The 21,900-nt window shown below is 36.6% G+C and overlaps 7 protein-coding genes across 7 annotated transcripts; all 7 read right to left on the bottom strand.

Annotated features, from left to right (window-relative positions):
* Window positions 1–1,911: 1,911 nt before the first annotated feature.
* Window positions 1,912–4,623, bottom strand: FG386_001016 (uncharacterized protein; the record flags this gene model as incomplete). Its single annotated transcript, XM_067340279.1, has 1 exon — window positions 1,912–4,623. One exon carries the CDS (start codon window positions 4,621–4,623, stop codon window positions 1,912–1,914), a length of 2,712 nt encoding a protein of 903 aa, XP_067196167.1.
* Window positions 4,624–5,120: 497 nt separating this feature from the next.
* Window positions 5,121–6,635, bottom strand: FG386_001005 (uncharacterized protein; the record flags this gene model as incomplete). The annotated part of the gene is made up of 1 exon (XM_067340268.1): window positions 5,121–6,635. One exon carries the CDS (start codon window positions 6,633–6,635, stop codon window positions 5,121–5,123), a length of 1,515 nt encoding a protein of 504 aa, XP_067196156.1.
* Window positions 6,636–6,781: 146 nt separating this feature from the next.
* Window positions 6,782–11,536, bottom strand: FG386_000994 (uncharacterized protein; the record flags this gene model as incomplete). The annotated part of the gene is made up of 1 exon (XM_067340387.1): window positions 6,782–11,536. One exon carries the CDS (start codon window positions 11,534–11,536, stop codon window positions 6,782–6,784), a length of 4,755 nt encoding a protein of 1,584 aa, XP_067196145.1.
* Window positions 11,537–12,315: 779 nt separating this feature from the next.
* Window positions 12,316–13,608, bottom strand: FG386_000983 (multi-pass transmembrane protein; the record flags this gene model as incomplete). The annotated part of the gene is made up of 1 exon (XM_067340376.1): window positions 12,316–13,608. The coding sequence occupies one exon, from the start codon at window positions 13,606–13,608 to the stop codon at window positions 12,316–12,318; it is 1,293 nt and encodes a 430-aa protein (XP_067196134.1).
* Window positions 13,609–15,318: 1,710 nt separating this feature from the next.
* Window positions 15,319–17,742, bottom strand: FG386_000972 (poly(a)-binding protein fabm; the record flags this gene model as incomplete). Its single annotated transcript, XM_067340365.1, has 1 exon — window positions 15,319–17,742. One exon carries the CDS (start codon window positions 17,740–17,742, stop codon window positions 15,319–15,321), a length of 2,424 nt encoding a protein of 807 aa, XP_067196123.1.
* A 955-nt stretch (window positions 17,743–18,697) lies between these two features.
* FG386_000961 (ferredoxin-like protein Fd1) lies at window positions 18,698–19,745 on the bottom strand (the record flags this gene model as incomplete). The annotated part of the gene is made up of 4 exons (XM_067340354.1): window positions 18,698–18,889; window positions 19,210–19,320; window positions 19,383–19,407; window positions 19,588–19,745. The coding sequence occupies 4 exons, from the start codon at window positions 19,743–19,745 to the stop codon at window positions 18,698–18,700; spliced, it is 486 nt and encodes a 161-aa protein (XP_067196112.1).
* Window positions 19,746–20,117: 372 nt separating this feature from the next.
* On the bottom strand, window positions 20,118–20,930 carry FG386_000919 (uncharacterized protein; the record flags this gene model as incomplete). Its single annotated transcript, XM_067340312.1, has 1 exon — window positions 20,118–20,930. The coding sequence occupies one exon, from the start codon at window positions 20,928–20,930 to the stop codon at window positions 20,118–20,120; it is 813 nt and encodes a 270-aa protein (XP_067196070.1).
* Between the last annotated feature and the right edge of the window lie 970 nt (window positions 20,931–21,900).

Raw genomic sequence — 21,900 nt, 5'->3', positions numbered from 1 at the left:
AATGAAAAAGCACTAAATTATTAGTTGAACGTCCGGACACATTTTATCTAAAGTTACTTGTTTAAATATTCAACTAGCAGATACGTTTTAAATTGAAATCAAAAATAAGATATGGTAAATACCACTATAATAAAAGAATCTTGCAGTAGGCGATACTAATTTTAATCCCCTTTTCCCAAAAATCAGCTCTCACTGGACGTTTAATCCAATCCCACTTAATTCGCTTTTTCAACAGGTTCAGTACTCAATATGAAATAAGAGTAACGCCATTACAAATAACAATCTCTGCAGTTGGCCTTCTCTGCAAGTTCTAAATGCATTCTCTATTAAGGTAACGCCTTTTTGCTTTCTAAAACAATACTTGAATCTTAAAAGTCTAAAGTCAACCGCCAATTGACACTCTTTTCCACATTTGTAGTTTGAGAGACCTGTAGAATAAAACAAAAAAACGGAGAAACCAACAGCCACCAAATGAAAAAATATAGAAAACACAACATTCAAATAAAATAAGTTATTCATGTAAACTAATATAAACTTCATTCAAACTCCTATATAATAATAATAGCAATAACCTATAATTATAAATTGGACTAATCCAAAACAAATAATACTACCTCCATTATCATTGTCGTATCCCAGTTGATTACCAATAAACATGTACTTGTTAACCTTCACGTGTAATTAAAGCATCTTCCCCACATTCAATCACCACACTATTCAAATGAAATAAATATATCATCATTTGAAACGGGAGCAAAAATCTGTTTGCCTTGTTCCAGTAATACAACCACCTTAACCTCTAGTCCGTACCACATATACATATACGCATATTTGCTCTTTTGTTTGTATCAGAAAGATCGTAAGATGTTTATTAATAAATAAATGCCAGAGACCACTTGGAAGCTTGAACACTAATGGTCTTCAAATTAGGGCAACCATCACACTAATGTCCTTTAATTCATTACTTATTTATATGCTGTAATTATTTGCGTTCGTATATATATATAAAGAGATTTTACTCATTTCCTACATACACATACATCCAAAATATTTAATAAAGCTTAAACCTTTACAACGCATACATGCATGCATGTAAAAATTAACGTGGAAAATATACAACACACCTTTAACTCCAGTAAATATTAAAGTGAAATTCTTTTATTCCTGCATCGATTACTTTTGTTTTATTCTCTCATTTTCATACTAACGCAAGCAGACTTACATCAAATCATAATTTGCAAAGGACCAATAGCAGTATTGCAATGTGTATCCCAATTTAATTTCACCCTTTTTCCTTAATGTTGCTCACCCATTAAACTATAACTGCACTTGACATTTAATTGAATGAGAAACATTAAGCAACCTCAAAACTATAATTTCTCGCTTCTTATGCCTAAATTTACCTGAGTTTAGACATTACTTTATATAGACCTTGCGTTTTACAAACAAACCCTGCATCTATCCAATATCTGCCATAGAAATAATACAATCATCTTGTCAATCAAGCAAGGGACGATAACGAAACTATTTACGTAATAAACCTTCGTTTGGGAAAATGCAAATAATACTTCACCCTACGCGTTTAATCCATTAAACGAATGTACAATGTTAAAAATTAATAACTTAGTTGAATATACATTATATTAGTACCAAAACTATAGGTTATTTATCTAATATTAGATATAGAGATGTGAATTTTATATTAATAATTTAAGACATTTTTCATTTCAATACCAGTGAAAATAATAATAATAAGAGCTTCTTTTCATCCAGCATTTAAGTGTCCTCCAATAGGCCATCCACACATTTGTCTATCAATGCTTAATCTCTAACTTGTGTTATACTAAATATATGAAAATCTAAGTACTTAAGTAAATGACATGTTTATCTGTTCTCATCACCTTATTTATCCTAATTGCAGACAGAGGCTCCCCTTTTCTTGTAATAAGTATAACAAACCTGCCTAGCAATTCTAGAAAGAGCTGGATTAGACGAAATAAACGAGGCACTTTTTAGGGAAGTGTAACATTCGGAAGCCATTTTCTTAATATCTAAGTCTTTAACGCCTTTTTCAATGCAAATATCCCTTTCAGCAAAATAGACGGCTCTGCAAAATGCAGTAATATACCACTTACTAGTGCTACCACTATAGAGGTACTTGAGAACCCTGAAAAGACCAAGGGCTCTTTTTTGTTGACTTCTTGAAAGCTCTCTGCACTTGAGTGGAATTTCCTTTGCTGCGGACTCTGTTGTGAGAAAATCAAGTTCAACTTCCTTTTTCGGAACTCTATCTTCCAAAGACAAAGCCTCCATGCGACGAGAAATGCCTTCAACGTCAGAGTCACCAATATGAGAATCGCCTTGAGCCGAATCTTCTGAAATGCCGATAGTTCTATCAGATGATTCGTCACTAGACTCATCGCTAGTGCTTTCATCTGTATAACGACCTCCTCTGCCACCGCTTCTCCTGAATGGATATCCAACACTATCATACTTCTTTGTTGGTTTCAATGTTGCATAATCCAATTCATGTCTAAATGGACCATATTTTGACGGTTGTTTGTAAACTGAACGGTTGGATTTTGAAATGAGAGTGTGAAGCTTCTCACCAAACCTTGATGGAATTTCTTCTTTCGCTGCCACGGCTGGGATTGGTGACGGTTCTTCACTAATTTCAGATGAAACTGGGGTTTCGTCAAATGAAACTGAATCTTCTCTAAAATCGGACAAATCACGATAACCCAATGACATTTTTTTCTTCCTTCTACTCTCCAAGCGTTTTTCTTCTTCCTTCATATGTTTTAATTTTTTTTGATGCAAAAACTCACGTTCCGAAAGACGTTTGAAGTATGTAAGTTTTGGACCAGTGAATTGCGAACTTCCATATAAAAATTGAGTCTCGTAATCTCTTGGAGAAATATGTGTTACGAGCTCCTTCACAAATTCCCTACCTTTTTGTTTTTCAGGCAATACTTCTGGTCTAGTTGGATAGCTCTCACCATAACCAAAGTAAAGGGTTTTACTAGCTCTACTCGGTAAGAACAATTCAGAATCTGAAGGGGGTACTGGAATCCTTCCAAGACCTTTTCTGCTTGGAGGGCCTGGGATCTCTGGAATTGGAAACCCAGGTTCAATGAATCTATCCGAGGTTTTAATTGCACCATCATCGGCAGATTCTCGAACATCACCAATTACGTCTTTCACATCTACTTTTGAATCCATTGTCCTTGATAATATTTGAACTGCATTTAAGTCATACTTCATGAAGTAACTCAAGAATTGGTCTGACAATTGCTTATAGCATCTCTCTAGGTTATCTTTAATGATAAATGCTTCAAATGGAAGGTCGTCGAAATTTTGCAACCCCCTTCTGAAATAAGAATCCAGTACTAATTCATAAACCAAAGTAGTGAATCCTCTGTAATTTTTAAGTATTTCACATATACCTCTAACTCCAACGCGGGAAACCGATCCTAAATCCAGTCTATACGCGTCTGACAAGATAGATACAGCCATTGAAAATATTATTTGATCATCATCACAATTAGAAGCCGAGGCTAGCTCAAAGTTGTCATTCAAAAGTCTCTTTATTCCGTAAACTGTCAAATCAGATGACTTAAACGATTTTGCTGCCTTATAGTTCAGTGAAGTTAAGTGAATAGAATTCAATAGATCTCTATTCAAAACAACGTTTTTGTTTGTTGTCAAGTAGTCATCAACATCAGCGTGAAATCCGCTTCCTCTTGATTTAGATTTCGAGTATAACAAACAAATTTCGTCGTCTGAAATTCTAGTTCCTGTCAAAACATTCACAAAATATGAAAATGCCTCCAAGTAAAGTATGTCACTCTCAGAAAGATCTACACAGTTTCTTGAAATACCCAATTGCATGTTTAGTGATCCAATGTGCGAATTGAAAAAGGCTTCATATCTGCTGAGTATGGCTTCCAATACCTTAGAATCTCCTATCAAAGTGGATTTATCTAGATCCAGCTTTATTAATGGATAGTAAACGGACTCCGGTGAAAATACGTTCTGCCAGTGGTCATTGAAAGTGTTTCTGAAAACCGCGTCAGCATAAATACCTGAAATAACACCAATTGACGGATGAGGGTCTGGTCCAGAAACTGTAGGTATAATAACACTTGCTGTTTCCTTCTTTGAACTCTCACTGACATCCAAAACATCTGCCACATCAGATGGAACAGTCTGAATATCTACTACTTCGGCCCTAACTGGACCCGATTCTGAAGATGAGTCACTCGCGTGTTCATGTTCCTCTGGTCTGGAATCATGTGATTCATCAAAAGGTATTGGTGATGGTGGAGTATGGTCTGGTGTTTTTTGGTCGCCGATATCACCTTCCTTTACTTCTTCAGGTTGCGGAATTACGGATGGTTTAGTTACATCATCTCGTCCCCCTTTAGGAGAAGACTTTGGACGAAAACCAAATCCACCCAACCCAGAAAGCAATTTAGCAAGTCCTGACGGCCTTGGCTTTTTGGGTAATCCATCTCCATTTCCATCGGAAGATGCGCAATCCGCAAATAAAGTAAAGGCATTGATGTTCAGAAAAACAATTAGTGCGAAAATTAACGGCGAAACAGCCCTATTCAACCTCATCCTTCAAGATTATTAAAATGTAAAACCTTCCTTATAAATATAAATTCTGATTTTACCTGAGCTTATTTATGAATAATCTCACTCTTACAATTATTTTTGCAACTATATAATAAAATGGGATCACCGAGATCTAAATGTACTGCTCGACAAATCTTGATCCACTATTTAGAATCAAGTTGCTTATAAAATTACTATCAGTTGCGTAGTTACAGCAATATCGCTTCACTTTAGTATGACTCCTCAGGAATTCAAATATGCAACAATACAATACTGTAAATTTTTAATTTGATATGTTCCTTCGTAAATAAACTCCCTCAAATAACACAACTATATTCACCACCTTTTTGAACCTATGACAAATTCCGATTTTAATATTCTTCATAGATCTGCTTTTTATTTAGACAGTACTTGTACTCGTGATCTAAATATGTTTAATAATATATATTAAAACTATACTTGGACATTGGCCCCAAAGACCCGCCATCTTGAAATTAGCATTAAAACACAACGCCTTTGCTTCTAAGTGAGTTAACAAGGGAGTTAACGTCATTTTCGAGTTCTGTCTTTTTTTCCCCAACCATTAATTTTTCTGAACAAACTACCAACTTTTCCAGGATTCTAAAGTCGCCACTTTTAGATGTCATCATTAGTGAGAAGTCGAATTTGTATGTTTTTGTTAATTTCCTAATGAGACCTAGTATATTATCAATAAATACCACTTTTCTGTTATTTATTGCAGTATTTACAGATCTGCTCGATTCCCCACTTGAGTCGCTTTCCGTTGAGATTTCAATGGCCTTGTCGAGTATTGCTGATATTCGTTCCAGTATTTTTTCAAGTATTACCGGTTCCAACTCCGTTTTCTCAAAGAGCTTATCTATTCCCTCAAAGACGTATCCGTTTCTGTTTCTCTCCAGACCGCCTCCCGTATTCGGTTGTGGTTTGGACTCAAGTTCGCTGTATATGATAAAGTAGTCGATCCACTGGTCCCTATGAGAAATGTTTTGCCATATTCTTATGAAGTCCATATTCGTGTTGTATGGGAGCTTGTTTACAATCCCTGTCGGGAAAGTTTGCGTCCTCAAATCTGAAGTCTTGTATCCAACTTCCTCAGTCCCAGTTTTGTAATAGGTTTCTATGTAAAGTCTTAAGTAATCGTTTTTCAGCTCGTTTTCACTCAACTCCTCAGACTTCTTGCTGTCGCAAACGCTTTTATTCTCGATATTACAAGACTCTACTATTTTCTTCAAATTTAAATATAAAGTCAGTAGTTCCTTTGGAGGTTCTACCATTAATTCCTTATAATAGTAGTCATAAACACAACTCAGCAATTCAAAGGATTCAGCTTGTTCATTTCTTCTACCTATATCGTCCCCATACAGACTAAAAATCGCCAACGAATATCTATATCTAACTTTGTTTTCGACATTTCTCCACAACGTTGGAAGCTTAACCCCCATTTTATTTAAACCTTCCCTCTTCAATGACATACAAGTCAACACTCTCTTTGACTCAACAATTGATTTATTGTAGTCTTTCTTCCCAATATAACAGGCTATGCAGTTGCTTTCCAACACAAACATACTCAACAAGAAATCAGCTTGTCTTTCCCCATTGAAATCTCCTAGTGTGGTTGCTTTATCATTAAATACCTTTATTTCTATTTCCAAAATACTTTTTGCTTTTAAATACTCCCTCAGTGCCAGGTCGTAGTTCCTCCCCAAATAGTGTCTGCTCCCCTCCTCTTTTAACCTTTCAACCAAATCAAACGGGTCGCATTCGTCATTATCCGCAAAGCAACTGCTACTATCTTCTTTTACAACTCCACTTTCCTCGTCAATAACATTCTCCCTTACGCTCACTCCCGAGTCATTTATAATCCTTTCTGCCATTCTCAACACTCCTCCTATCAATCCCACTCGTCTGCTCGCGTCCCTAACATTGCCGCTGCCGTCGTCTTCATCACTCAAATCATCTCTTATTACTATTGGAATCCTATGAAACTCTTCCATTTGGTTATATTTAAGCCTATATCGCCGCTCAAAAGCATCTCATCCAAACAATATACCCTCTTCTTTGCAGTCCACAAAATAAAATATCAATTTTAATCACAAATATTTAAAAACAAGGGCCCGCGCCGAAAAAGGTAACTAATCAATTATGGCATATTTATAGATTTTTGCTTGGATAGAAAAATAATACTGTCACCCAGGAGAGCGACGTCCTGGATGCACCGGACATTATCTGAGAACGGTCCATCTGGTAATATTCGAGTCCCAATATTTGATCCTTTTTTCTCATTAGCGGTCTCCAAATTATCACTTAACACATAGCAATTGTGCTGACTTGAGAATTTCATTTGGTTTACGACTAAATTCTGATTTTCAAGCCAAAGATAACACCTTCCGTACCTGCTAACCATAGACAAATTGTTGTTTCCTTTTCCAAATTTGATCAACCTTATTGAGTCGTTATCATTTGTCATGTTCCTAAAAATTCTGACCGGTAGCTCTATTTCTTTAAACTCAATCAGTTTCTCCTGTTTTTTAGGCTTTCCAGACATGCTTGAGTTTCTTTCAAAAAATGAAGATGCATAGTATCTGCTTGACTGTCCTTCAATGCCAGAAAAAGTAAGCCCCCATATCCAGGGTTTCCCTTCTTGATCTATTGCACAACAACAAGTGCTTCCGGAAAATATTTTGTCTATTTTTTTTGAATCAAATACTTTTTGCTTCTTTTTTGAAATTAATGGGGTCGGGAAATTTGTGAACGTTCCATTCGCTTTTTCGGTCTCTATATTGCTTTCGCTTCTTTTCATTAAAGTCATTTTTCTCTCCCACCCCTCTAAAATAAATTCCAAAGACAATATCTCCGGTATTTTTGTTAATTGTTTAAAATTATTTTGACCCCAAACCCAAACACAACCATTTGTGTCCAACGCAATTGAGTGCACTTCTCCGAAGGACAATTCTTTCCATTCAATAATAATCCCCTCAGATGAGGCACTACCGTCACCACATTCCTCCAATAAACACGCTTTAAGATCCTCCTCACAGTTTTTAATTATTACTTTGGCATCTAAAGAGGAAGAATAAGACTCGTTGAAGTTAATAAACCCAACATTCAGTTTAAACGGGGAGGATATCACCTTTTCACTATTTTTAGAATACTGAATTCCAAGTTGTCCAAATTCATTTGAACCCCAAACGTAAAGTTGAGACTCAATATCGATAGCTCCACAGTGAAACATTCCAGAAGTTATTGATCTTATCTTATGCTCAAATCCCAACTCTATTCTTTTAGGAACAAATGAATCTTCCAGAGATCCTGTTCCCAAACACCCATCTTTTCCTTGTCCCCAAGAGTAAAGATTGCCTTTTGTATCCAACGCGAGTGAAAAATTAGAACCACAAGATATTTTTGATATACTTACTTTGTTAACAACTTTTGAAAAAAATAGAATTTCTTCAGGTAACGGAATAATATTATCATATTCCTGTATTCTTTTTTCAAATAATACCTCTTCATAGTCGCTCCCACATCTCTTGTTCTCCTTTACCTCATCAGCACTGCTTAATTTGCTTAACAAGCTTTTCGCCCTTTTCACCTTCTCTTGACAACACTGGCCATATTTATTGCTTCCCCACGAAAAAAGAGTCCCGTTTTTTCTCAAAACTAATATGTGATCTTTCCCATATTGAACTGAAGAAATTCCACTTTCAAACGAGAAATTGTCTTTAAATACAACTCTTTGTATATTCTTGCTGATATATTCACACTCTTGTCCCTTTTGACGATAAATTGAATTAATTTTTTCCAAATTTGAACATAGCTTGCATTCTAGTGACGTAAATAAATTATATTTTGGCATACCAATCCCCAAAGCTCCACTTGAGTTACTTCCTATTGAAAAAAAACCGTAGTCTGGACTGTACTTTAACAAGTTATAATACTCATTTTTTCCGTCCTCTAGTATTCTTTTCGAAGCCGGACCCAAAAGAAGCAGGGACAATCTCTCTAATACATCGTAATCGATTATCAACTTAAAAAAACATTCTGATGGCTCTCGATTTGATTCAAAAGGTTTGGTTTTTTCGCAACCAATTTCAGCAACCAATATATTATTAATCGGCAAATCAGTCTTAAGTACGCATGACTCAAAATATCTAGTTGATATTTTTTCTAGTGTATTTTTAAATATTTCACTTTTATGACTTCTCATAAACTCTCTGCATATTCTATGAATAGTAAATACGTCACATATATCGCTTTTAAGTAAATTAACTTCACATATCTTGTGATTGTACATTTGAATCAATATCCAAGTAAAAGTGTAATTTAACACTATGTCAAATCCTGATGCGTGTCTCATTTTTTCCCAAATTATTAATATTAATTCTGCTATTGAGTCTAAATTCACCTTTATATTTACATGTATGTCCAACAAAATCTCTGCCATTATCCCTATGCTTCTATAGTATGCACTACTTTTTTTCCCTGTTTCAGAACGTATACATTTTTGAAGTTCAAGGTAATCAAAGTGGTCCGAAAACTCCATTTTCACTTCTTCGTTATCACTCGTGTAAATATCACCATCAACTAAATTATCGCTTTCATTTTTAATGTCTTTGATGTTTTTATCACTATAGTTTGATAGTAGCAAGTAAAAGGAAGTTCTTATTAAATAATTAAAGAAACCGTTTCCGCCATCAATTCTATTGCTTATTTCTTGAATCTCTTCATTCAAAAACTTTAACCATTTGTGGTTGTCATTTAATTCTTCAACTTTATTTTGGGGCATATCAAAGTCAAACCCTCCAATTTCCCTAATCATGCTTATTCCCTTAATGTAGTGAGACATCCCCATTATCTCGCTTTCGGTATTAATTCCAAGTGTATTATTCAGCATTAACCCACTTTCATCTATTGGGACAATACTAAATGCTTTACTGTCTTCTCTCGAATAAGAAACAAGCCTTTCAAAAAGTGTATAATAAAGTAACTCGCTCTCCGTTTTTATGCAAGGAGATATAAAATAAATCAAATTTTGGGTAATGTCATTTCCCTTGTCATCTTCGTATTCATTTTGGTGTTCAAGCAATATAAACGGTATTCTAAACAAGTTTTTTGAAAATAACTCTCCAAAGTTAATTTTTAAATTCTCAATTAACCCATTATTGTTACCACTAAGCTCTTTAAATAATACGTCCTCAATAATCATTGTTTGGCCCTTTTTAATCTCAATTTTTGACAAGACTAATTCACCAAATTTTCTTAAATCATCCAATAATTTTATTCTGCATTCAAAGTGCTTTCTGCTATTTGTAATGTGATTTAACAACAACATGTTTGGTTTTATTGATGCATTATCTCTAAATAGCTGTTGTTTTTTGTGTTTTCTTTCCAAATGGAAGAAATACCTTTTGTTTCCTGCGAGTATTCCAGTTAACGCATTCCCGAAAGCAGTAACTAGTTTATTTGTTTCAAATGATTTCTTAAGTGTACTTAACTCCGCAGTTAATAATTCGCTGGTAAGATACACAACAACCTTGTTGTTTTTCTCCAACACAGTATTTATTAAGTTAGAGTTCACATCCTTCTTTGTTATTATACCATTTTTAGTAGAAAAAACTGCCTTTTCCTTTCTCTCATTTGCTGTAATACAATATTCAACATTATCATTATCTAAATCTTCTTTAAATATTGTCTCGTTTGCACCACTTAATACAAAATATTTGCATTCGGCTTTCTTATTGTTATCATAAACCAAATTTACACATAATTCATGATACCAATCCAACAATTCCAACACCAATTCGACATTTACGTTGAAATTTCTGTTAATTACAAATTTACCTATTTCGCCTTTTCTCAAAACTCTCACACAAGATGATATTACATACAAATTATTGAAATCAGCTGGAATGTGTTCAGGCAAGTTTTTTCTCCAAAGTAACACCGGTTTATCTACATCCAGGGAAATATAAATATCAGTTGGTTCAGATTTATTTTCTGCATGTATTCTAAATTTCGCAACAGAATTAGGAGGAGGCGTTTTCCAATGTCTTTTCTTATCTACACGTAGTGTTATTTTATTTATTATTTTCCCCTGAACTGTGGAAAATGGTACCTGAAATTTCTTGTCACTCATTGTGAATATTAGACTACTACTTATTACAATACATATTATTTCACCAAGTGGTATTTTTCTCAGACCTATTAAACTTGTGCCGTAACATGGAAGACTTAAATAGTGTTTCCTCTTTAAGCTATTAAGTTCCAGCAAATCTTCCAAGTAATTTTCCCAACAAAAAGCCAAAAAACTTCTAACTAACCACAATCTATGCCACTCTCTTTTAAGATATATTCCTAATTCTGATCCAAGATCAGAACCCTCTGGATTTTTGCCCTCATTTTTACTGCTTTCCTTCAATCCAGAGAAAGATCCTGTTCTAGACAATACACCAAATCCAGAAAATGACCCCGTTCTAGATGAAACTCCAAATCCATAATAAGATCCTGTTCTAGATTCCATAATGTATTCCATACTTTTGCCCCCATTATCACATATATTAAGTACATTCCTTCTGTAGTCGCTTATATTCCTTTTCCATGTGTCCTCAAAATATGAAGATATAGTACCACAAATTAAATGCCCAACATTTCCACCCACGTAAGATGTATTATTTATTGTTTTACTTGTATAAATATCAGGAAAGCAATCCAAAATTTTCGGAACTTCAAAGTTTAATTTATATATATTTCTTTCAACTTCACTATTACTAACATTATTATTATTCTCATTTTTGCATGTTTCCAAACTTTTTCCTGTGCTATTTAACTTATCCTCACTTTTAACAGCCTCTTCTGCCTTATTCCTCCACTTTTTAAACACTCTTTTCATTTTATCCATTTTCATTATCTTAGTTATTTATGTTCCCACTTTTAACACCCTCAGTTTTATTACCGTTAATTATGTTATTGTTATTATCAATTTTTATAATACTGCATTTAACGCTAATTACAACAATAACAATAAATTCACTTTTCTTTTTGCTTTAACCTAGATATGCGATTTCAATGATTATTAATATCCCTTCTCAAAAATAAAAGCTTTATCTTGTTTAATATAACAGTATTCAAGCATAAACTATTATCTAGAGACTAGTATCCTAATATTTATTTGCTATGTTTAACATTATTCTATTTCTATCTTTAGCTAAATAAATATCACTAATGAAATATTTATTCTAATAACGTGGGGTCATGAGCTTACCGCCAATTACATGTGGTATCAATGCATGTGACAATTTTCTGCATGCAATTACATTATATTTTCAAATCCTTAAAAAAAATCAAAGTTTGCAGTTACAAAAATTAATTAAAAAATAACAAGGAATAAAAGCAAAAATAGTTAATTATGAGTCTGATTTATATATACGTGTACATATATATAATATACACTCACGGAACATTAATTACGTAACAGCATTAATATTAATTTTAATTTAATAGAAAATGAGTTGTCTTTATTCAAATTTAAGTTTTTTCCTCTTATATCTTTGATAATATCTCAAAACTTTCCCTTTTTCTTCAAATTTATTTCTTTAGAAGAAAAAATATAGTTTAATTTTACCTTTTCAACAAATTAATTAAATAGTTTAAATTCAAATTTTTTAAATCCTTTTTAATTTATGATCTTGTTACTTTTAAACTAATTTTAGATTCATCATCTTCGTAAGGAATATTAGGTTTAGGGGCATCGTCAATTACAATTGAATGGCTTGGCTGATCGACAAGTTCAATCTCACATACATTTTTATTATTATTTGAATTTATAGAAATAACGGAAGCATTATCATTTTTTATTTCCAAAGTAACACTTGAAATATCCTGATTTAGCAAAACATTGTTGCTTTGTTCCGGTTCTTCCTTAACAACATTATCATTAAATTGTCTAAATGAAATAACCATAAATATATTACTTGTTGAGTAGTTTTTAAGCATATCATAGTAGTTAACTAGTGGAGTGAAAAGTATAGATAAACCAATAACCTGTTTAATGGCCATATTTGTAACCATTAAAGCACCCAATTTAGAAGTGTATTGATCCGGAGCAACCCAACTAAATATTGTTCTCATTATCACATATGACAAAATCACGAATGGAAGAAGAATTTCCGTATATTGGAGTATCTTTCTTGACTTTGTTGCTATGTATACATAAGAAATCAATATACTTATGAATGGAATAATAGCAACAATATAAGAGGATTCAACTAGAAATATTAAAAAAATTCCAAATTCAAACCCAGTTGATATTGTGTATAAATTAATTACTGATATTGATGAAAAATACATATTAGAACTAATTCTGTGTTCTTTTTCATCAATGTAAAATGTTTGTTGTGATTTTGAAGAATATCCTGATAAAAAAATTAAAAGTAACCACAATGTTAAGAAAAACATTAGTAAAAACTGAAGTATAAATAACGGCCATATTTTTTTAATTAATATAACGTCAAATTCATCCGTATTTGTTACTCTTGATGTATATATCCATGTTATTATTGACATTAATGTTACTATTTTCAAAACAAGTAATGAAGAGTGAAGTCTATTTCTTTGGCCGTATCTGAAGAATAACACAAATAATGAAGTTAATATTGCCGCAACACCGAGGTACGACTTAGATATTATTATATCTATAACACCAATTGCCACAAATATGAATGATAACAACATCAACAAATTTGTAGTTGACTCATATTCGTCAAATACAAGCGGAGTTTTTGTCAAATCCTCCATATATGCTGGAAAAAGTTCAGTAACCTTTTTTTCGAATACATCGTTGCATTTTTCTTCCTTCGTCTCAATTTTTTCATTATTACTGCTTTCGTTGTCATTGTTTCTGTTGCAGTGGTTTGCAGTCCCAAGAAGGGTTTTCTCGCTCTTGCTGCTCTCAAATTCATTCAAATTCTCCATTTTCCCCTCTACACTCTCGCAGAACATGTTGGTCCCAATATTTAGTCAACTCCTCAAAACTATTATATGCTTAAAATCAGTGAAATTAGTGCTCCCCGAAAATACATATAACTATGATTTCAAGAAGGACCAACCCAAAACTTCTCTGATATCTCCAGTCGGAAAATAAAATTAAAATATTAACATAAAACTATTCCACTTTCTTCTTTCCCCTGTTCCAATCTCCTATTTCCCAATAACTCAACAAAAACCAGTCTCTTAATCCAGCAAAAACTAATTTAAATCTCTTTTTATTTATTTATTTTCTTTGACTATATTTTAATTTAACGTAGCCTCCTCCCACATTCTTTTTATTTAAAAACATGTTTGTAGATTACGTGTATTTCCCGCCGAAACTAAATTGCATGCTACGGAAGGGTTAATAAGTTCATGTCTAGAATCAGGGAAAATACATGTTTATGGAAATTTTGGGAAAATACTAATAAATGCAAGCAAATACTAACGACAGAGCTGCAGAAATTAAATTTTATCCGTACACAATGAGCACCTTATTCACATTTTACATGTGGGCAATTGGAAATTATGGCCAAATAATTCTTGATAAGGCCAGACATATTGCCAAAACAGACAATACTTATCTGCTTAAGTGGGGTGGCACTGCGGGGCATGTCCCCGATGAGGGACAACAGTAATCGCATAGAATTCTGGGCGGCAATAGAGCCAACATGAAAATCGCGTTCACATTATTCCATACAGGCGAGGCTGAGAAAAGAAATCAAGATATTATCGTCTATTCGTTTATTATCTATTCGTTCAATGTCTAGAAAGAATATCTTAAGAAAAGTGTAGTGTTACTGTGCTAAAGAAAACACGAATAATCGCTTTTGATGATCCCTCCTTTATATATTAACTGCTCAAACAAATGTGTCTATTAGAAATACAACACACAGTAAATATCATCCACTTTTGGATCCCAAGCCAAACAGAATTGATTTGGGAACATAAATGTTGTAAACGTGCACTTTATCTCTCCAAAGTCGGGTGAAATAGGCAGGGTTGTGACGCGCAGCCAGAAACGGCTCGCGTTTCCCTTCAGATTCTTTCAACCTCTCCAATCGTTGTTCTATCTAGCAACAACAATGGGCAACTTCACTCATGCTCTCAAACTGTATTCATGCACCCCTCTTCTTAATTAGTTACTCAGTTTTCGATTTGATTTGAGATTCAGAGTATGATGTTCTCAATGCCAGTGTGCACCATGCAGTAAATAAATCGATGCATCCACAACAACACGAGCAAGTCATCGTCGCTTCGAACATTCAACAGTGTGGTATTTGCTACAAGTCCATGTTTCGTTACCACTAAAGATGGCGGGCTATGGGCGTCATGCATCCTGTATTTAATACTTGCTGTTATTCAACAGCTTTGTGTCTTCATTGCGGAACAACTACACCGGGAGACTAAGCTTGAAGACAAACATACCCGTAATTTAAGTACTTGTTAAGTGACTAGTCACTCGGCTCCAACTGCTTAAAAGAAAGTATTTCTGTTGTACACATTTCCTTGAGTTCAAACGACACCTTAGTAACGTGTCTCCTGTGCATTTCCATATATATCCTTTTTTCTTTCTCCATATTCGTAGCACATAACATCCCATTTAAGAATGTTATTTTAATTTTATTCGGTAAGAAGAAACTAAAAACTTTTAATTTATGTACTTATTTGCTGTTGGGCGCGTTCCAATACCACCATGGCCTCGTCTACCTTGTTCTTAATTTCGATATCGGAACTTAAAATCTCCAAGAGCTCACTGTTGTCCATCTCCAACATCATGCCGGTAATTTTTCCAGCTAATTCTGGTTGGAACTGAGCTATAATGGGGAAAAGCCTCTCGCCCAATAACTGTTTTTGCATGCTCGGAGAGGCCGCTGCCAATGTAGCTGCAGTAAGAGGGATGTCCGGCTGAGGCATCATATGACTTTGCATCATAGGATTGCCGGAAACCATCGTGGAGTCAATCTGTCTGCCGTTTTGCATCATATCCGGACCGACTGCAGTGCCGTGGCCAGAAGCGCCTCCCTTGTGGTTCTGTGTGAATTTCATGCCCTGTTTCTGCATTTGGTGATGGCTGCCGGGTCCGTGTGCGCCTCCCGCCCTGCCTCCGCTGCTGCCTTGAACATTTCTGTTGTGAACCCTCTGGTTACCTCCCGCAGGTCCGCTGCCTCTCTGGTTTTGGCCGGTCTGAATCCCACTGTGTTGCACGGGGTGACCTGAAACAGCACCTGCGCTGCTCCCTCCCTGGATCCCAGGGGTGCCACCTCCTGGCGGAACCGGTACACCAGACGGACCACCGGAAACCGACCCAGAAACGCTACCCGAAGCAGAAACCGACCCAGAGACAGCATTCCCCTGTAAAACGTTTCCACTATAATGACTGCCAATCTGTGGTCCATTAACCATTTGAGGAACGGTACCTGTTGTGTTGTAACCCCCAACTCTTGTTGGATTTGGTCTCCATGGGTGATTGCTCATGCCATTTTGGTTCGGAAATCCATTTGGAACCAGTGCTCTCCCGTGGGGCATGGCAGTTGCGGGCACACCTGTTGGGTTTCCCGGAATAAAGTACATCTGTGGCGGAACGCCAAATTGCATCGGTGCTCCGTGTACTCCTGGTGGACCCGGAGGAATCGCGCCGGGTCTCAACACTGGCGGTATGCCACCCCTAATTCTTTGCTGCAAGCGAAGAGCCCTTTGTTCCTTGCGTTCGTGGAGTCCGACATAAAGCGGCTTCCCACGAACCAACTTAAGGTGCATCTCTGTAATGGCCTTTGTCGCTTCGTCTGGAGAAAGGAATGAAACAAACCCAAAACCTCTCGACACCCCAGATTCATCCACTTTAATGCTTACAGATGAAATCGTGCCAAACGGCTCAAACAGAGAACGCAAGTCATCTTCAGTTATCGAGTCTGCCAAATTCTTAACATAGAGGTTGACACCCTGGTACCTCTGGTTGTTTTCTTTAACGGCATCGTGCTGGGACTTCAATACTGCCTGGCGTTCGTTCTTCTTCTGCGCTCTGGAAACATAAAGTCTATTGGGTTGGATGTCTGTCTTTGCCAATTTGCTGTCATCTCCGCCCACCGTCTTGCCAGTTTGGTCCTCTCCTGGCGCCAATGTTGCGTTGTTCGACTCGGAGTCGTTTGCCTTGTCACCGCCTTTCGCCGTCTTCTTCTCATCAGAAGACTCTGCTCCCAGCGAGGACGATGCTTGCGCTCCCGTGGACGAGTCTTCTATTGCTTTATCAGAAGGACCCCCACTGCCAGTGTTGCTCTGATTCGAAGATTCGTCTGCATTCAGTTCCACACCAACTGGAGTCACTAGTGCGTTGTGCAAAGCAGCAACCGCAGCCTTTGCGGAGTCCGGATCCTCAAAGTTGACGAACCCAAACGGCCTACCTTTGCTGTCCGTTTGTAATACAAGAGAACTTATCTTGCCGTACTCGCCAAATATTTTGTAAAGCAACTCCTCTGTCCATGTTTTCGGGATGTGTTTCACGTAAACATTTGTAAATGTCTTGTCCTTTTCCGAAAATCTTTCAGCCTTCTTCTGGAATTTACCCACGTAAATTGGACTGTCGCCCAAAACGGCTCCATTCAGTCTCGATATAGCCTCTTTTGCGGAATCTGCATGCTCGAAATGAATAAAACCGTATCCCAGTGATTTACCTTCCACATCTGTGGCTATTTTACACGACATTATATTACCAAATAAACTAAATGTATCGAACAAAGTCTTGTTGTCTATAGTCTTGTCCAAATTCTTTACAAATACATTGCCATCATTGTTTCTTCTAGACGCTGGATCCCTTAAACACCACATTATTCTGCAGGGACGGCCTCTTATACATGTGAAGTTCAATGTATCAAGTGCCCTCTCTGCATCTGCCACGCTGTTATAATTCACATAGGCATATCCCAAACTTCTTCTCGTCAATGCATCACGGCATATTCTGACCGACGATACAACAGCAACAGTGTTGAATATCTCATATAACATTGTCTCCGTCACATCTGCATCTAAATCTCCAACATAGAGTGATGCACTTACTGGCACTATGCTACTATTGTTGGTCATTTTTTCTTCGCTAATAAAACTTAACTATCTGTCCAATTACTGTCCGTTACTTGTTTACAAACATACATACATATATATACATATACATATGTATATATATGTATGTATATGTATATGTATATATATATATATTTATATGCGTATCACCGCAACAATACCACTCTAATAAAACCTATTTATATTTTCCGTCTTCGTACCTTAATGATAAATCGTCGAACTGTCTCAGCTTTGATTTCTCAGCCAACTTAACTCCGGTACTCAGCAACCAGCTTACTCTCGAAACCTTTTTTCGTTTTTAATACCGAAAACGGTCCAAAGTTTTTATTTTCTCCTTTTTGTTTCCCCCGACGTAACCCTTTTACTCGTATTACCTAGACTTGTACTAATTAATATAATACATTTAGTTTATAAGTTTAACTTATATACCGCTAATAACTGACTATTAATATACATTTACTGCTTCTTTACTTTAATACCGGTACTTACATTGTTATTATACTATTGGTCCCCTATTTTTATGTTCGGTCTCCTTGGAAATATTTATATTAGTGGCCAGGTCTAATCTGCCCTTCACATTATATAGTAATTAACTAATTCAATACGCCTAGTTATTTAAACTTTACACTATTTCCATTTGAAAAATTTGACATTCCATATATCATTTATTCCTCATCCCGCCTGTTCCCTGGAAATTTAAATATACATAGTTAAAATAAATAAAACATCTAAATATTTCATTTACTGTTTAACCCGTTTTATGTTGTACCCTACTTTTATTTCACCCGCTCTGGCAAGACGCAGGCAGCGGAACACTTCTATTGCTCTGGCGCCTCTCCGGCTTTGACCGATATGGCCGCGGCGCGCGCCTCTTTTAAAGGTGAACTTCACAAGCATCCTAGGCCAGTGAAGGGGTAACTTAAAACCTCAAGGTCTTGCGCGCAAACATGCTTTTGTTTTAGTGGGGTGAAGGTTTGAACCCATCCACGTAAAAGTTTCTCGTGATCATTGGGAGCTTGATGCTTCCATGCGTTAGTTTTTCATCCACCTTGAGCTGACACGCTAGTCTCGAGGTTTCACACACTTGTGGAGCCATGTCCAACATGTCCTCTTCCCTTTCCGTGGGAGGATCGAGTTTGTCATATATTTCCTGTTTGGCAAAATGCGTGGGTTTTGTTTTTAATGGCGGAGCAGAAGAGTGTTGCGAAAATCAAGGTACCGTTGTCAAGTTTAGATTGTTCCGTTTAAAGCATACCCAACGCAAATGCATCGCGTTATAGGCAAGAGTTAATGGTGAGAGCAGTGCGATTTGGGCTCAGTCTCTCAATTTTACTCACATCGTCGCTGGGGATCACAAAATATTGCAAAATTACATGCTGGCGCGCGCAAAGTCACAAAAAGAGTAACTTAAGGAACCACTTCCCCAGCAATATGAGAAAAGAACCAGGAGACTGGCTTTGTTCTACTTACCTTGTCTAGAATTACATGACAGGTGCTGCATGCAAGAGAAGCCTCGCATGCACCTTCTATGTCGAGGTCCTCATGTTGTGCTGCTTCTAAAAGAGACACTCCCTTTGGGGACTGCAATCATTTGAGTGAGTGTTGTGTTTTGAGACGATGTAACAACTTCGGTATAGACTTACAGATATTACTTTTTTTTCGCCATCTCTTAGTATAAATGAGAGTTTTCTGCATTAAATACGTTAGTTTTAGTTGGCAATATTAGCATCGCTTCAAATTCAACAATAGGAAAGGTTTACAGTGCAAACGAGCTTTCAGCCTACTACGAATCGTTGAATTGCCCGACGTAAACATTTCTGTCCCGTTCAAACTTGAAGCCGAACTTACATTTTCTTACAGTTATTGCTCTCCCAAAGTTCCGGATCTGAATGGTGAAAGCGTCTTGGGAGATAAAAGTAACTTCTCCAAAGACTACATTTTAGCGAAGAAAGAACGTATTTTTGAAGACTCACACAATTCACGCTTCTCTTTATCAACTCGTACATTGTAAACTCCCTTTTTACTCTAGTCCGCATAGACAATTGTCTGACTTCCCAGGTATACCTTCCAATGAAGTGGAACAAACCAAAAACCGAAGCCCTTTGTTGTTTCCCTACTTATCTACCGCTAAGACAAACAAACCGACAAATGGATTCATATATCTAAATATGTACACTTTTCAGGTTAATTTACACTAGTTAAATCAGACCCTATTTTTTTGCTTACTTCACGCGGCAACCTTCTCACAATATATACATTAGGTCAGATGAACACATAGACCAAAATGGCGAAGAATACACACGATTTGGCCCGGTTCAACATAAGTATAAGTGTGAATGAGCAACTACAAAGACAGTACACAGCTGCGAGTTGCACTTTTACGTTGCAGCCACACCGAATCCCTCGATCAGAGATTCAGTTACCGAAAGTAGTGTGGTGGCCTCTCCCCATCTGTATTTTTCTTTAGTGGATGAAATGCACTTAATAACAATATTTAGACAAGAAACGTATTCAAAAAAGGCAAATCCCATGTCCCTCATAATCACCATTTCTCTAAATAGAATGTCTATCAGAACGTAAAAGTCCATTGTGCTGTAATTTATTTGCTTCTTTCTAAACATCGCACGAAGTAAATCACTTAACAACAACATTATAGTTGAATGCTTTTTGAACCTCTCAGTTCTGCACTCCATCGAGCTTTGTTGATTTAGTGTCAACAATATGCACTCAAATATAATCTGGCACTGTTTATCTGCCAGTACCTCAGAAATAACCGGGCTATCTACACCATCATATTGACTAGAAAGATAATTTAAATACGGACTCAATTTAGTCACGCTACACTCACTTTCTCCCCCTCCCGGTATCGCGTTCTCCTTCCCGTTATTTATAAAGTTAACTTCCTTTTCGGCGTTTGTGACTTCTCTTTTGCTCGTCTTTTCGCTATTTCTAACGTCAACGTAGTTGTCCAACGCCCATTTGTGGTGCAGCTCACTTAATTCAAACAGCAAGTTCGGAATTGAGTCTTCCGTTTTTGTCGCCTCCCCATACAGACCGTTATTTTCTGCGAACAAAGGGCACAAGGGTGCTCTTAGATCCAACTTATCGTCGAATCTTCTCACGTCCCTATACCTTGCTTCAATCAAAGACCCCACTATTCGAGAAACCCTATTGATGTCCACCTCAACCATCTCGCGCAAATTCAGGTCTTGTTCTTTATTGTTCGTATCTCCAAACCAAAGTCCCCGGTCGGTCGCTGCTTTCTCAATTCCTATGCTCTATTTAACTGCTGTTGGGCGCACCAAACGGACGCAGCTTCTCTATATTACAAAAGCAACTCGTGCACCGACTCGAGCTGAGTCCACTTACGCGCCAGCTAATTAGCCTTATTTCCGGCCCTTTGTACTCACACGCCCTTGTTATTTAGGAGCGAAGCCCACAGTTACGGTATGTGATTGCCGCCAGATCTCATGCATAAAATGAAATGGTTTGAATGGCTCTAACTTGCGGTTGTGGGTTCAGTTGCGATGGAGGCAGAAACAACTTTGCCTTCTTTGATTCAGTCGCCATTTCTTTTTGGCCCTCCCTGACTGAATCCAGCTTCCGTAAATAGCAAGTAAACTTGTTTTGCACCAAATAACAATGGACTATCTTCCCTCCCGCAAATAAAGTAGTACTCCCTTGCGAGCTTCACTGAAAAGTCTCATTACGGCAACGGTGCATGTGTCCACATTGTTGCATGCAAACATGCATGAAATTTGCCCGCAGTAGTGTTAGGTCGGCCACGCCTGCAGCAGGAGGTTAAAGGATTGTGTAATTAAACTTGCGAATCGGTGTTGTTTTGGGGTTGGATTTACGTAGACAGGAATGTCGGGACTCACGGCAAGTCTCAGGTGACAAAGACAATAAGCACATTTTAGAGTTCGATTACAGTTTTTCAAATATAAAGTTAAAAGAAAAGCCTGGTCAATTAATAGCAATACTATCAGAAAATCCAAGAATGAACGCAACCGTGCGATTTACCCCCCACAAAATGATGAGTGTGATAAAAACAAGAGCAGGTAACGGGACATTAATGTGTCTAGTGAAGTCACGGTAGGTTTTCATTATGCTATCAGCAAACGAGTTGGGTGCATGCTGTTTTTTCGTTTTGTAAACGGT

Source organism: Cryptosporidium ryanae (genome assembly GCF_009792415.1).
Source record: "Cryptosporidium ryanae isolate 45019 chromosome Unknown contig_19, whole genome shotgun sequence".
NCBI lineage: Eukaryota > Apicomplexa > Conoidasida > Eucoccidiorida > Cryptosporidiidae > Cryptosporidium > Cryptosporidium ryanae.
Note: the sequence above shows the minus strand (reverse complement) of the source record. Positions and strands in the feature narration are given on the sequence as shown.